At 43.2% G+C, this 15,541-nt stretch overlaps 1 protein-coding gene across 1 annotated transcript in view; it reads left to right on the forward strand.

Annotated features, from left to right (window-relative positions):
* Window positions 1–330: 330 nt before the first annotated feature.
* LOC117386328 (cytochrome P450 26B1) overlaps window positions 331–15,541 on the forward strand; it is a 52,678-nt gene continuing 37,467 nt past the window's right edge. Inside the window, exon 1 of the mRNA XM_033983673.2 lies at window positions 331–1,148. Coding sequence (XP_033839564.1) covers window positions 945–1,148 — 204 coding nt within the window. The 5' untranslated portion in view covers window positions 331–944. The remainder of the gene's footprint in view (window positions 1,149–15,541) is intronic.

The following is a 15,541-nucleotide window of genomic DNA, read 5'->3' on the forward strand; positions in this document are numbered from 1 at the left end:
TTATTTTTACAACAGTGAGAGCCGGAGCCCAGTGAGAGCCGGAGCCCAGTGAGAGCCGGAGCCCAGTGAGAGCCGGAGCCCAGTGAGAGCCGGAGCCCAGTGTGTCGTTCCCTCTCTCCTCTCCTCTCCCTCTTCTCTCTCTTCTTTCTCTCTTTCTGTGTTTCTGTGACTCTGGCGCGGGTCCAGACGGCGCACGCTCCACGCAGCCTCCACGAGCACCAGGCTCAGGGGGCGGGGCTAAGAGCGCGAGGAGAGAGAGGCTTTGACTGACCTGTGCACGCGCACATGCACGCGCGCAGTGAGTGAGAGAGTCAGAGAGAATGAGAGAGAGAGAAAGAGGGAGAGAGGAGGGAGAGAGGTGCAGGAGGAGGACCAGAGCATCTCCTGAGCACCTTTTCAGAGCCGCTCTGAGGCGCGGAGCCGCAGTCCTGCGTGAGCCGCGGTGCGTCCTTCACCTCCAGCATCTCTGACTCTGGAGCCGAGACTCAGCCGCTCAGAGCCGCACGAGCACCGCGCTTTGGAGACGTTTACGCACGACTCTGAGAGCTCTGCAAGACTCGTTTAGACTCGATATTTGAGGATTTGGACTTTGCCGAGTTTTGAAAACTTTTCTAAACTTTTGTAAACACAGAATGACTTTTCCAGCTTCAGCCAAACGCAGAGCAGCGTGCGGCGCGTCCTGTGCGTAAAAGTGGATTGTACCGCGGCGGTGCCAGTGCCAGACGCCTCTGTGGCTCTTTTCAGGTGTTTTCTTCGTGTTTTCGCACAGACTGAGCCTTTTAGACGTTTCCAAACGGCCCATTCATTCAGCGCACACCTCACAGGCGCGCGAGCCACTGCGCTTTTACGCAACAACGGAGCGCTCTTTTCTGACTGCACACGGCCTCCTCCCTGCGCTGCACCGCTGCTCCGGGACCAACGGGACACACGGGGCTCCCCTCGCGATGGTTTTCAGCTCGTTTGACCTGGTGTCCGCGCTGGCCACGCTGGCCGCGTGCCTCGTGTCCGTGGCGCTGCTGCTCGCGGTGTCGCAGCAGCTGTGGCAGCTCCGGTGGACGGCCACGCGGGACAAGAACTGCAAACTGCCGATGCCCAAAGGATCCATGGGCTTCCCGATCATCGGAGAGACGTGCCACTGGCTCGTGCAGGTAACGGGGCGGGACAAACTGTTCAGTGTGAGACGTGCTCCACGGACCGTGCGCGTCTTTACGCGCAACTTTAGAGACAGAGCGTTTGTCACAGATGAGTCTGATTTGTGTTGAGTTGTGTTTGTGTTGAGTTTTACTTGTGTTGAGTTGTGTTTGTGTTGAGTTGTGTTTGTGTGAGGACAGTGTGTGTTTGTGTCAGTCTCAGGTTTTGTGTTTTTATTTTGTGCCGCGGGACAGTGATGAGTGACACTGAGCTTCATTCATGCTCTGACTGTTTCAGACTGAAACATCAGTGAGGAGCCAAGCATCGTTCATCTCGTTCATCTCGTTCATTAGTCTGAATGTGGCTCGTGCAGTGATTTGCTCATTATGAAGTTTGTGTCATAAATGTTTTGTTTTTCTCTGGTTCTTTGGCCGCGCTCTTTACGCACAGAGTCAGTGTTTGTCTCAGTGTTTGTGTCTCACTCGGGACAGTTGGACACTTGTCCTTGAGTTCTCAGAGTCAGTGTGTCTCACTCTGGACACTTGGACACTTCTTCAGGTCTCTGAGTTGTCAAAGTTCTCCTCGCGCGTGTCCTCGTGTCAAACTGCTCCTGAAGCGCACGCGCTGTCCTCAGGGCATCAGGGACATAAAGAGCCGCGGCTCAGTGGAGTTTATTAAAAGGTTAAAGTTTATTAAAAGGTTTAGTTTATTAAAAGGTTTAAGTTTATTAAACCTTTAATTCCACTGTTTGTTTTGTGTCTCTGGTCGCGCGCTGTCGCCTCCCGCTGCTGTTTGTGTTTCATGTTTCATGTTATTTTCGGCTCCAGATGAAAACGATTCTCACTTTTTGGATCAGTTTAAAAACGTGTCACATCAAAGGCGCACGAGCGCACGCGCACGGAGCGAGGGGCGCGCGGGAGGCAGCTCGTGCACGGGACAAAGTGTCCAACAGAAAAAGAACCGAGTCTGAGGACGAAGCTCAGGGGGTTTGAGCTGCAGATGTTTCACAGGGTCATGAGCGCGCGCTGGAGTCACGTATGAGAGCCGGGGGTCACTGTGGAGAGCCGGGTCTCACTGTGGAGAGCCGGGTCTCACTGTGGAGAGCCGGGTCTCACTTTGGAGAGCCGGGTCTCACTGTGGAGAGCCCTGCGCAGTGGGTCTGTTTTAAATGTGCTCATAAAAGCCTCTGCACTGACCCCAACTCCACTGTCAGAGCAGAGAGAGGTGTGAGGAATGAACTACAGAGAGAAGAGAGAGAGAGACAGAGAGGAGAGACAGAGGAGAGAGGGAGGGAGGGGTGGAGGAGGAGAGGAAATGGAGGTCTGGGCTTCTGCAAGTGCACCTTATTATTCCTCAGATACACACGGCGTAAAACCTGCCAAAAAGTCTCATCTGATGTTACAGTTCTAGTATTTTTGATTTACTTTGTACTACTTTTGAATACTTTGGTACTTTGTCCTTTTAAAGAAACATTTTGAGCTTCCAGTTTTTATTCATCATCATCTTTGTCTTAAATCAAATTATTATAAATGTCAACAGTTTTTTGCACCTTTGGCTGTTTTGTGTCACGGCCCTGGACTTGACCCCTGGGGGAGGAGGAAATCTGAGGGTCAAAGGTCAAAAGGTCAGAGGTGAATGTAATCGGTGCTGCTGTGTGTGAGCCGAGGGTCTGGAGGACGGACTCACACGGAGCCCAGGACAAGTCAGATCTGTGGACTCAAAGTGGAAAATGTGCTGTTTATTTCACACGTTTGAGGTTTTAATTAACCGGTCATTAAAAAACTACATTTTTTTCTGAAATTTTCTCTTATTTTTGGATATTTTTCCCCATATTTTTCCCGTTAATAAACAATAACATCGTATAAATCCGGCTAAACCTCGTCGTGCTCCTGGGGTGTAGCAGCTCAAGTCTCGGTTCACTCCCCGGTTGTTTATTTGTCGCTCGTAAAAACTGTTTTCTTTGATGGATCAGAGATAAACTCCCTCCAAAACCACCCAGCGTAAAGTCATTCTGGAACTTTTTCACGGCCGTGTGGGGCCCCCCGGAGCCCCGTTTCACTGTTCAGTCTGAAGCTTTCGTTTGAACTGTTGAGTTTGTGGGATCTGGTCAATGTTCTGCTGAGCTGTGTGTTTGTTTGCAGTGTTAACGAGTAGTAAAGTACTGCACTGAAGTAGAATTTTGAGGTATTTGTGCTTTACTTCAGTACATTTTACAGTGGATACTTTTTTATTTTACTTCAGTACATACGAGAGCAGTATCTGTACTTTCTACTGCACTACATTTTTGAACAGGACTGAAAAGTAAAAAGTACTTTTCATCTGATTTAAGGGGTTATTTTTTATCATAGTCATGGAAACATCATGCTCACGTTTTCAGGTTGAAGCAAAACAAAAATAAATACACTTTTTTTTTTTAATTAAGAAACTAATTCAGACTGATCCTGTGACCAAACTATGTCACTTTAAAATCAATATCACTCCATTTACACTTTAACAAATGAACAACACTTGTCTGAAATATTCTTAAAGTTCATTTTTAAACATGTGCTTGGATTTTTTCATGTGATACTTTTACTTTTCCTTGAGTATTTTTAGTTTTTGCCCCAGTATCTGTACTTTTATTTAAGTAACAAAATGTAGTAGTAAATTATAATTACTCAAACTTAAACTTAAACCCAAGAAAATTCAAGCTGCCAAACAGGACGCAGATCTAAATCAAAAATCAAAATCGTAGAATACAGCGTTTAAAGCTTTGATAATCTCCTTTTATTAGCTTTATTTGACTTTTTTTTACGCCTTTACAATGTGATCCATATCGTTGTTGTTTTTTGCTAGCGCCGTTCATAAAAATTCAAACTAAACTGATATTTTTACGTGCTAATAAAGCATTTCCATTGACTTTGACACACTCATAACCGTTGCGTTAGCTAGCCCGCGCACGTTTTATCAGACATCAACATTCAAACGGTTCAAATCTCAAGTTTTTGTTTTCAGTTTTTATCGTTTGTACTTTTTTCTTTGCACTACTTGGACATTTTTGTTTATTTTTTAGCTCTAGTTTAAGATTTAAGCCATAAAAGTCTGAATTAGTCACTATATCGCACTTCAAAACGCGTTATCGTGACGGGCGTAGCGCTAACGCCGTTCATACTTCATACGGTGGAAAGCGTCTTGTCCGTTCGCCCCCTGTAGGCCCGTGTGCTTCTGCTGAAACTCTATATTCTAACCACACTGCGCACGGCTGCAGCGGAGACTCACTTTTGTACCAGATCTGGTTTAGTCTTAGAAATACTTTTGCGGATTTCGAGCCAAAATCCTGTCTGCTCTCGTTAGAGGCCGAGTCCCGGTGCCAAATGGGAGCTACCGGAGGAGAACACACGTGCGCTGGAACGCTAGCCACAATTAGCCTAAATATATATAAGACTGTGCAAATAAACAGGACTATGTGATATATGTACGTTGGAATGCAGCGTGTTGGCCTAGCATACGCACGCTTAACGTTAGCACTGGCCAGTTAGCCCAAAGCGAGTGGGTTTAGTGCCTAGCAACAGCAAGCTAAAGCAGAGTTTGTTTAGTTTTTGGTTATTTGTCATTTGTAGATTAAAAAAAAAACACTTTAAAAAACACGTAAGACTCTCAAAGTTCGTCATTTTTTGTGCGATATAAAAATGTAACTGTTGTACGTTTCAGGAGTTTCTGTTTTGCCTGAAAACATCTCGAAAATGAGTTAAAGTTAATCCATAAATCAAGCGATGTCAGCCATTTTTATTGATTTAATAATAATAATAATACAAATAAAACAGATTTTTAAATTTTTAACAAAGTATTTCCATTGACTTTAATAAACTTGACTAAACCGTTAGCTAGCACTTTGACCTCGGACTCTTCAGACGTCAACAGCGATGGAAGAAGTGCTCAGTTTTGTAACTTAAGTAAAAGTACAGATACCAGAGCAAAAAAAAAAAAATACTCAAGTAAAAGTATTGCATGAAAAAATCTACAGTACTCAAAAAGTATTTAAAAAGTATTCCGCGCAGATTTTGAGTTTGGTTTTATAAAGCTTCAAAAGTACAGATTTTTATAAATATTTGTGGAAAAAATGAGTTCAACAGAAAAAATTGAATAAATATTTTTTTTTTACCAGCAGTTTTTATTTGTAATTTTTTTTTTTTTTTAGCTAAAATTCCGAACATGTTAAAAATAAAATAAACCGACTTTTCAGCAGGTCTCAGACAATAATAAATAAATACTTTTACTTTTCAGTCCTTTTCAAAAATGTAGCGGAGTAGAAAGTACAGATACTGCTCTCAAATGTACTGAAGTAAAAGTAAAATGTACTTTTTACTTTTACTTCGTTACCTTCCACCTTTGGACGGTGAAAATCTGAAACTGTGTGTAACTTGTAATTTGATACAGACACAGATCTAGGTACTCTGGGTACTCGTGTTCTCCCGTCGACTAAAACACACACAACTGTCTCCCCATCACGACCAGGATCACCGGCTACTCCCGCTACTCCAGCTACTCCCGCCACCGACCTATAACAGCGCAGGAGTAAAAATAAGGCGCAAAAGTAGTACTCAAGTAAAAGTACTCAGCCGTATTACTCAAGTATAGTAGTGTTTTCTAGATTAAAGACATTTAGCAGAATTCGTTTACATCTGCGGGTCCTCACTGTTGGATTATTTTAAAATCTGACGTAAAAACTCGTAATTCCGAGACCCAAGAGAATCCCGTATTTTAGCGTCGTTTTTAGCGACGGTTTATCCGCGTTTGCGATTGATAAAATGTTTTTGAAATAAAATGGGACAAGTCTGAGTTTGTCACTAAGCGCAACTTCAGCTTCATAATTTGACTTCCTGGTTGGACACGGACAACGCGCGTGACGTACGTAGCGGTCATCGCGTAACCGTTAACGTTAGCAAGCGTCAAAACTTGCCCCAAAATTACGCAACGACAACGCAAATAAAAGTGTACATCTTTAAACCGTCCGAAAAACGCCTTCCTTGTGAGTAAACTGCACGTACGGGATATCCGCGTTGATGACCTAGCTAAAGGTTTTCCGAAGAAGTTAGCGCTACTTCCTGTATTTTTAAAAAAACTTAGCGTCTCTTAGCTTTTTTTCTTCCACAAACTGCCACTTAACTGATGTAAAAACTATGATTTCGCGAGGGGCACAATCCCACCCGACCAAATCAGAATTAGAAAAACAAGACGTCTTCACAACGCGACGACAGTGAAGCTAATTTCTTACGTTTATTTGGTCTGTACCTGGCTGCGGACCGGCGGTTTTTGCCCGTAGCTCTGTAGGATTGGGTTTCGGCTGCGTCTCTGTACAGTGGACACAGATGGAGCGCAGACAGGCCTCAGAAACTGGGTCAGACTGAAGGAAATGAACGCGGAACTCTCCCCCAAATTATTCATTGAACGGGCTGCAGTTTGGGACCAGGGGCGTATCGGCTTAGGACTCAAGGTACCGGCTATGCTAGCAGTCTGCGGTCTGTTTTTGTCTTATTTGGAGCTAGCGTTTGCCTTTGTTGGTTTGATTCAGCTTAAAACGTACCAGGCCGTGACCCGTCCTCCCACGAGTAAAGACGTAAGCGCCGTGTTTTTTGGTCTGGAGACGTTAGCTAGCAGTTTAGCCCGACAGTAAATGGGTATTTCTCTATAAGAAAGCCAAATAATGATGTTTTAATGGATTTATAATCACGAATCACGCCTAAACTCAATAATTCTGTCTATCTTTTAACGTAAAAACTTGAAAAACAACTATTTCTGCGGATTTTTGATCACAAATTACGCCTAGACTCGATATTTTTGTCTCTCTGTCAACGTAAAAACTGAACTATTTCTTTTAAAACTGTTACTATTTACAGATTATAGGCTAAAAATGATGCACGGTGATGAGTTTGTTTGCGTGTTTAACCGTTTCAACATCACACGACGAGCAACCGCAGCTATCCCGCTAACAGCACTAGCGTTACTTCCTGGTTCGCGGGCAATAAAAACACTTTATAACTGTCTTTTTTTTAATATAATACATCTGTAACGAAGCAAAACGAGGTTCGCTATTTAAGTTCATAAGGCTAACTGGTTCAGCTTCACCTCTGCTAAAGTTCAAAATGTTTTTACTAAAGCGCCAATCTGCAATTTAAAGCGAAAGTGCTTATTCCAGGGAACCGCGGTGATCACATTTCGACCCTGATGCAGTCATGCCTTGGACCGACGCCATTTCGCCAAGTTGTGAGCAAGCAAAAAACGCAACGCAAGACGCTATTTACTCAAAAAGCGAGGTGAGGATTTACAGTAAAAACCCTGTATTTTAAAACCGAAACCTCACAAACTTTTATATCAGTGACAAAGTTCATGCTGCAGCTTTTTTTTTTCATCCAACCGCACCACAAAATCCAAAGATTCACTCTAGATTCGCCGATTCATTTTGGCTGCCCCCGTTTCAGTTTAATATTACGCGCTTATATAATACCGTGATGCTATCTGAAGCCCTGCCATTATTTTCACAGAAACTTAAAACCAAAACTTTTTTTCGTTTTTTTTTTTTTTTCTTGGACTACATTTCTCATTTTTGTAACAGTTCTCGTCGAGACCACATCAGACCAGACCTGGACTAAACCCGGACTGTGTTTTGGATCCTGGTGCCTGTGTTTCTGCGGTCACACACGGCACATATCATACGCACATTTACAGTGAACACAACCAGACCCGCCGCCTCTCGTGTCCCTGAACGCATCGGGTTTCACTGGCGCTGCGTTCAGGGTCCAACAGTTCACCGCGCGGGCAGAGGGCAGACGCTTAAGGGGAACGGTGTGAAACGTACAAGGCCCCGTTTCGCAGTTACGCTCACGTGTTACTTAAAGCTCAACCGTGGAACTTTTTAATACACGTAAATATTAGCGTTTTTTTTTTTTTGTTGTTTTTTTTTTAAGCTTTTGGATGTTTTTATCGCGCTGAGAAACGGTGAAAAAACACACGTCCTCACCGTTAGCGGGCTAGCATCTCCACAAACCTGATTCGTACTTTCTCTCGTCTCTTCTTTGTCGTTTACTTTGGCTGTAATATTCCACATTACGGTTTTAACTCGCTGTTTCCACGGCCACCTGCACAAATTTCCACGGTGTTGATTGAAGCTGTCGATATTGAGGTAACGAAAACCACGTATCACCCAAAACACATTTTTACACTTTTTACAGCGAGATTATTTATGTGCCAAACTGAAGCTTTTTTTTTTTTCTTTCTTTCTGCGCAGCGGTCAAGTGTCGTCATGCCAACATTCTTTCTACAGAAGTGTTACAATTCAATCTCATTTCATTCATAACTGCATCCAAAACGCACCCAGAAGCAAATTTGTTTTCTGTTAGCGTAAAATGCTACCCAACGTTTCTCTGGTTAGTCGTTCTCGTGCCAGGATTTATCTTCACGTAATCCAATTCAGACCAATTTGTCTTTCAAAAAAATAGAAAAAAATATAAATAAAGACTTCTACGTAACACTGTACTGCATCAACAATGTTCATGCTAATATTGTATTTACAGAATTGCGTATTTAAATTAGTCTAGATACATTTGTTTGCTAAACCGATATAAAAGTGAGTTATGTTTTCCCATTATTGATTTATTTTTTGTTAAAACTTGGCAATAAAGGTTAAAGACCAAGATTATTTCCTCCATATTCTGTACATACTTTGCGTTACTATTTCCCGCTCAGTTTAGGACGTTTGTAGTAAAAGTACTTCAGAGTGTTATAGAATAAGAAAGATGATTAAGAAAAAAATACATCCCTCTTTTCACCACATAGCTCACTCGTTAGCGACTCGTTCAAGTTAGCCTCTCATTGTTCATGTTAGCTGCTCGTTGTTCATGTTAGCTGCTCATTGTTCATGTTAGCCGCTCATCATTCATGTTAGCTGTTAGCCACATGTTGTTCATGTTAACTGCTCCGTTAGCCACTTGTTGTTTGTGTTAGCTTCTTACTGTTAGCAGCTCGTGTTAGCTGCTCCCTGTTAACTACTAGTTGGTCATGTTAGCTGCTTGTTGTCCATGTTAGCTGCTCCATGTTAGCCCCTTGTTGTCCATGTTAGCTGCTCATTGTTCATGTTAGCTGCTCCCTCTTAGCCTCTCGTTGTCCATGTTAGCTGCTCTGTTAGCCCCTCGTTGCTCATGTTAGCTGCTCCCTGTTAGCTGCTCATTGTCCATGTTAGCTGCTCCCTGTTAGCCCCTCGTTGTCCATGTTAGCTGCTCCCTGTTAGCCGCTCGTTGTCCATGTTAGCTGCTCATTGTTCATGTTAGCTGCTCCCTGTTAGCCGCTCGTTGTCCATGTTTGTTGCCCCCTGTTAGCCCCTCGTTGCCCATGTTAGCCCCTCGTTGTCCATGTTAGCTGCTGCCTGTTAGCCGCTTGTTGTCCATGTTAGCTGCTCGTTGTCCATGTTAGCTGCTGCCTGTTAGCCCCTCGTTGTCCATGTTAGCTGCTCCCTGTTAGCCCCTCGTTGTCCATGTTAGCCCCTCGTTGTCCCTGTTAGCCGCTCGTTGTCCATGTTAGCTGCCCCCTGTTAGCCCCTCGTTGTCCATGTTAGCTGCTCCCTGTTAGCCTCTCATTGTCCATGTTAGCCCCTCGTTGTACCTGTTAGCCCCTCGTTGTCCATGTTAGCTGCCCCCTGTTACCCGCTCGTTGTCCATGTTAGCTGCTCCCTGTTAGCCGCTCGTTGTCCCTGTTAGCCCCTCGTTGTCCATGTTAGCTGCTCCCTGTTAGCCGCTCGTTGTCCCTGTTAGCCCCTCGTTGTCCATGTTAGCCGCTCGTTGTCCCTGTTAGCCGCTCGTTGTCCATGTTAGCCGCTCGTTGTCCCTGTTAGCCGCTCGTTGTCCATGTTAGCGGGGGGCTCTGGCAGTGGTTCTCCGTGGCCTTTGGTTCACCCCAGAACAACCCTCTGGCCCGGGCTGAGTTAAACCTGCCCCTCGCCTCTCGCCTCGTCCAGCCAAAAGATCAGCGGAGCAGCCAACAGACACGGACAGGTCAAGTGCTAGCGCTCAGCGGACTATACCGAGTAAATGCACAATGGCCGTCATTCAGTCGTGTCCTTAGTTCATTTGACGCATTTTTATTGCGAAAAAGCATAAACGTAAAGCTTTGTTGTGCGATTTCTTAGTTGTAAAATAGATTCAAATAAACAAATCCTTTTATTTTTCATTTTGGATTCTTAAAATACGGAAAAAAAACTTGCATCTTTACTCTGAGGGAGCTTGCATCTCCACAAACCTGACTCTTACTCAGCCTGAAGAAGAGCTCGAAACGTTCCTTTGGCTCTTCTATAGTTTAGCATGAAGTGTAGTGTCATGAAGTTCCAGAAAGTTACAGTGTTGCTTTAAATAAATGCAAAAGACTTCATTTTAGCCTTTGTTTTAGTGTATAATTAGTACTTCTAATATATTAAAAAATATATATATGCCAGGTTTATATAGTCACGACACTAAACTTCAAACTTAATTTCAATATTAAGGAATAGATTTGATACTTGATACCAATTTTGATCCATAAATGATCATTTTAAACACTTTTTTTTTTAGACAATTTAACAATTTCCAACACAAAATAATAGCGTTTTTTTATCACACCAGGTCGTCTTACTTTGTTCGGATAAAACTCAAGACGAAACTGTTCCGAGAAGGTCAAATATTTTCCAGTTACGCATATTTATCGACTATACCAACGCCTAAAAGATTAAAAAATATCGGTATACAGCAGAGACAAAAGTACTGTCACTTCGTTTGACCAACCCAGCGCAGGTCAACCGAGGCTGTGTACCAGATACTCTTTTTGTGTCTTTTTTTTTAACAGCAAAAACTCAGAAACGCAGCACAGAAGGACTTTAAAACCGGTACGACTCAGAATACGCGAACCCGTGACCCGAGCTCCCAGAAATCTAAAATGTAGATCGACTCCTTTGACGCCGTCCTGAGCCTTAATGCGTCTACAGTTCACTGATCAAACTGCGACGGAGCCAAAATGGTGGACGGGAGATATAAGTAGAGCCTTTGATGGAGGGCCCATTGTGTGGTGTGTGTCGGGGTCTTAGCTGGGGTCCCGGGGTGAGTGCTTAGAGAGTTTTGAACAACCATAATCCACCTTTCTGTAGTGTCCGCGGGTCATGGGCCAGTCCTTTCTCCCTCTCCTTCCCCCTATTCTTTCACACTTTCCCTATTCTTAGTGTCTTTTGGCTGAACTATCCTTAGCCCCCCCCTGTTTTTTTTTTTTCCTCGCTTTTAATCCGATCCTTTTTGAAAAAACCCCACCCCGCCCTCTCCGACTGCACGCTTGCCGCTAGCTTTCACGTTTCTGGCGACGTTTTCCCTCCTCTCCTTCGCTTTTTTTCCGCGGTGGCTGTGATGCCGTGGCGTGACCGCAAAGGGACGGCGGCCATTGTGGGGTCCGGGCCATTCAAAAACGCGCCGGTTCCTTGGTATCTCTGGCACAGACTGAATGATTGGCGGCTCAAAAGGAGAGAAGGAATTCCCTCAAAGCCTTCGACCTGGTTTCCTCCTCCGACGCCGCCTCAAATTATTCCTGTAACGCGTACGCCTGACTTTGCTCCCCTTTGGCCCCGCGATTCCCAGAGAGATGTTTACAAGGTACATCCAACGAGCTGAAAGGCGTCCGCCAAGTCATAAACAAGCTATACTCTTCGGCCTATTGTAATCTGGACGCTTCGCTAATCTGTATTCTTGGAAGTTACACCTGTGAGACCAGTTAGATATACAGTCATGCGCTGCGAAATTGTTCCTAGACAACAATGTAAAACCAAATCAATTGTATTTTAAAATGGTCAACTAAAACAAAATGGTCAACGGTCGCATTTTTATAGCGGTTTTCCATCTTCCAAGTCACTCCAAAAGCGCTTGAACGTTGGGTGGAAGCGTCTTGCCCGAGGACGCGACAGGGCGGCAGTCAGGAATCGCACCGCCGACCTGTGCGTCAATGGGTGAACGCTCTACCGACTGAGCTACTGCCACTCAAAACTCAATATTTTACTGCAATTTTACACTGATTGTATAAAGCCGATTCTGTAAATGTAACTTCGTAAGTTAGCATTAGCATTAGCAATATAGTTAGCAGGTTTCTATTACGGAATATGGGAAAACTTGACGTCGTTCTGGAGTCTGTATTTTGGGATTTGTTGAAAAGATAGTTCAGATAATTATTTGTTTTTTTAGGAAAAGCGGCGTTGATTTCTCCCAGCGGAAAACAGTCGTTTACGTGACTTTTTAGGTGAGTTTTACCGTAAATGCGCTTAACAGATACATACTGAGGATTACGGTTACACATCAGTACATCTGTAAACCAGATGTGTATATATTTTTTTTATATTTCAAGTATATATTAACATATTTTAAGAATTCGCTTTTGACCTTAGTATTATTTATTAGATTTTTTTGGATCTTGAGCTGCAAATGTGACGTGAAGAAGACAAACTTGGCCGACCCGCGCGAACATATGTGGACACGGCGGCTAGCAGGTTAGCTATGTCCATTTATATATATAGTCCATGTCGTAAACGCAGTGTTTTAGTGCAGTTTTTCAAAGATTGCGTAAAGCCTTCCCTGTAAGTAAATCTAACTTCATAAAAACAGCCTCGAACTGATGAAACGTGAATGCAGAAAAACTATTACGGACCATGTTTGCGTTTGGGCCACACGGTTAAACGGACAAATGATTCGACTCTTTTTTTTTTTCTTTACCATGAGTCTGTTCTGTATCCATGAGTTTAAAGAGACATTTTTTTCATCATCAGCTCTCCTACGAATCGTTTTATTGTCCGATAATCAGGAAACGTGCGTTAGCTTGCTAGTTGTTGTTAGCTTTACCGTGACGTCAAACTCTGCTCTTCTTTCCCGTTTTATTTTTTTACCAAGAGTCTCTCCTGTATCCACGAGTTTAAGGAGTCTTACATTTTTTTCATCATCAGCTCTCGTACGAATCATTTTATCGTCCGATAATCAGGAAATGTGCGTTAGCTTGCTAGTTGTTGTTAGCTTTACCGTGACGTCAAACTCTGCCCTTCTTTCCCGTGTTTTTACCAAGAGTCTGTCCTGTATCCACGAGTTTAAAGAGTCTTACATTTTTTGCATCATCAGCTCTTGTATGAACCATTTTATTGTCCGATAATCAGGAAACGTGCGTTAGCTTGCTAGTTGTTGTTAGCTTTACCGTGATGTCAAACTCTGCCCTTCTTTCTGAAAAAAAAAACTTGTGGGAAAACGCTTCTAAACTCATCGTTGTGAATCATTAGGATGGTCCGAATGCTTAAGCTAAGTGGGGAATACCTTTGGACCGTCGCGAACCGTTTAACGTGAACTAGTTCTGTTTTTCGCCGTTTTTAAGACGGTAAAAATCAGGTAGAGCGCCTTTAAGGAGTCCTGCGTCTGCACAACTTTCTCTTTTATACCAAACCTCCACTTTTCCTCTCCTTCTTCCTGTCACTTTCACGTCTGCGTCCCGGCGCGTTGATCTGCGTAAACATAATTAGCTCTGTTTTTTTGTCTTGCCCTAATAAAAGGCTGATTTGTTGAACATTTCCACTGCTCTACAAAGACGACATTTATAAGGCTGGTCGCAGGTTCGCCCCGAGGCCAACCCCAACATAACAGGGGTATTTTTAGCCACTACTACCTCTACTACCCCTGCCCCAACCGCGCGCGCAGATTCGGGGAGGGGCAACAAGAAAGACGGGCCTAGAGTTTATGAGTTTTCAGTGATGGCGGTGGCGTTTGTCTCGAGAGCTTTGAGAGCGTGCGAAAATGTACTTACGCCTCAAACTTTGAACTAACCCACGGAAAACTCCTTAGCGACACCCGTTCCCCACCTCAACCCCCCGCATTCATTTAACTTCTTGTTAAATATCAGACCCGATTTTTACCGTCTTATCAACGTGAAAAACAGAACTAGCTCGTTTTAAAAGGTTCGCAGTCGTCCAAAGTTATTTCTCACTTACCTTTTGCAATCCGAGCATCTTACTTACTCACAGCGATGAGTTTATAAGCGGTTTTCACAACTTTCAGAGAGAAGAGCGGAGTTTAACGGCACGCTAAAGCTAACGGCAACCCGCGAGCTAACGTACACTTCTTGATTATCGGCCGTTAAAGTGTTTTATGACTAGACGCAGATAGGTTTTGACGCAGGTTTTTAAGCATGTTTCAGAATTCTCAGAGACTGGAACACGACAGTAAAGCTAACTAGCATGCTAACCGCGCACGTCTCGATACACGGACAAGAAAACAGCGTTCAAGAGCTGCTTATACAAGACACGTTTTGCTCAAATATATGAACAAAATGTGATGCACGGTGTTAAAAATATATAAAAATGTAGTATTTTGAGGTTTACAATACAAGAAGTGTTTTGTCCGTGTCGGGAATATACGATCTAAAACTGTCAAGCTAACCGAGACTTAAGCAGCGCTAACCTTTGGACTTTGGAAAAACATCATTAAAGTAAACGAAATGTGCCAATACTAACTCAGGCCTCCAAATCCCACGTATTCAACAGTTCAGCAGAGGAGACCTGATGTTTTTAATGTGAAAGATTGACACTATGTCATGTTTGGCGTACGTTTGAACGCCACACCGGACGATGACGTAAGAACACTTGTACCTTTGTGAGTCAAAATTTAGGTCAAAATTTCTTCACCCATCCCAGTTTATAATGTGTCTGGCAAAAACTCGAAATAAAATGTTAAAAAATAAATGGAATCTGGACGTAACATAAGCAGTTAGCGATTCAGTTTGTTCAATTCCGATACCGATTTCAATCCTATAGCTTGAAGTTTCTGCTGATACCTGATGTTAATACTAGAGCAGAGACTGAAAACAGCATTTATTTCATTTCAACAAGAATCAAATAAGACAAAACTGATTCAAAATTGTAAATAAAAGGTCAAACATTATGAAACTTCCTGGGTCTTAATACATCAATTTATGCGTCAAACCAAGACAAGGCTGAACTGATATTAGGAAACTGACATCAGATCCAGCAAATGTTTCAGTATCGGTTATGAAATCCGGTGCGAGTAACGGATCAGTGCATCTCTATAAACAATATTTCAAACCAGGCTGTGCAAAGTTTTCGACGACTGCGATTGAACTCGGATTTTATTTGCACATAAACGAAATCGTAAACTTCTAAAACTTAATTCGATTTTAAGTATCAGTATTTTGCATAAGAATGGAAACTTTTCAATACCTCAGTCAGTATCAGAAGTGGATGAAGTACTCATTTTTGTTTCTTAAGTAAAAGTACGGACACAAAGGCAGATTTTTCAGTATCGGTTACGAAATCCGGATCAGTGCATCTCAGTGATCGGTATTTTTAAAAAGTTCATTTCAAACCAGTCTCTGCAAAGTTTTCGAC

The sequence above is a fragment of the Periophthalmus magnuspinnatus genome, chromosome 18 (assembly GCF_009829125.3).
Source record: "Periophthalmus magnuspinnatus isolate fPerMag1 chromosome 18, fPerMag1.2.pri, whole genome shotgun sequence".
Lineage (NCBI taxonomy): Eukaryota > Metazoa > Chordata > Actinopteri > Gobiiformes > Gobiidae > Periophthalmus > Periophthalmus magnuspinnatus.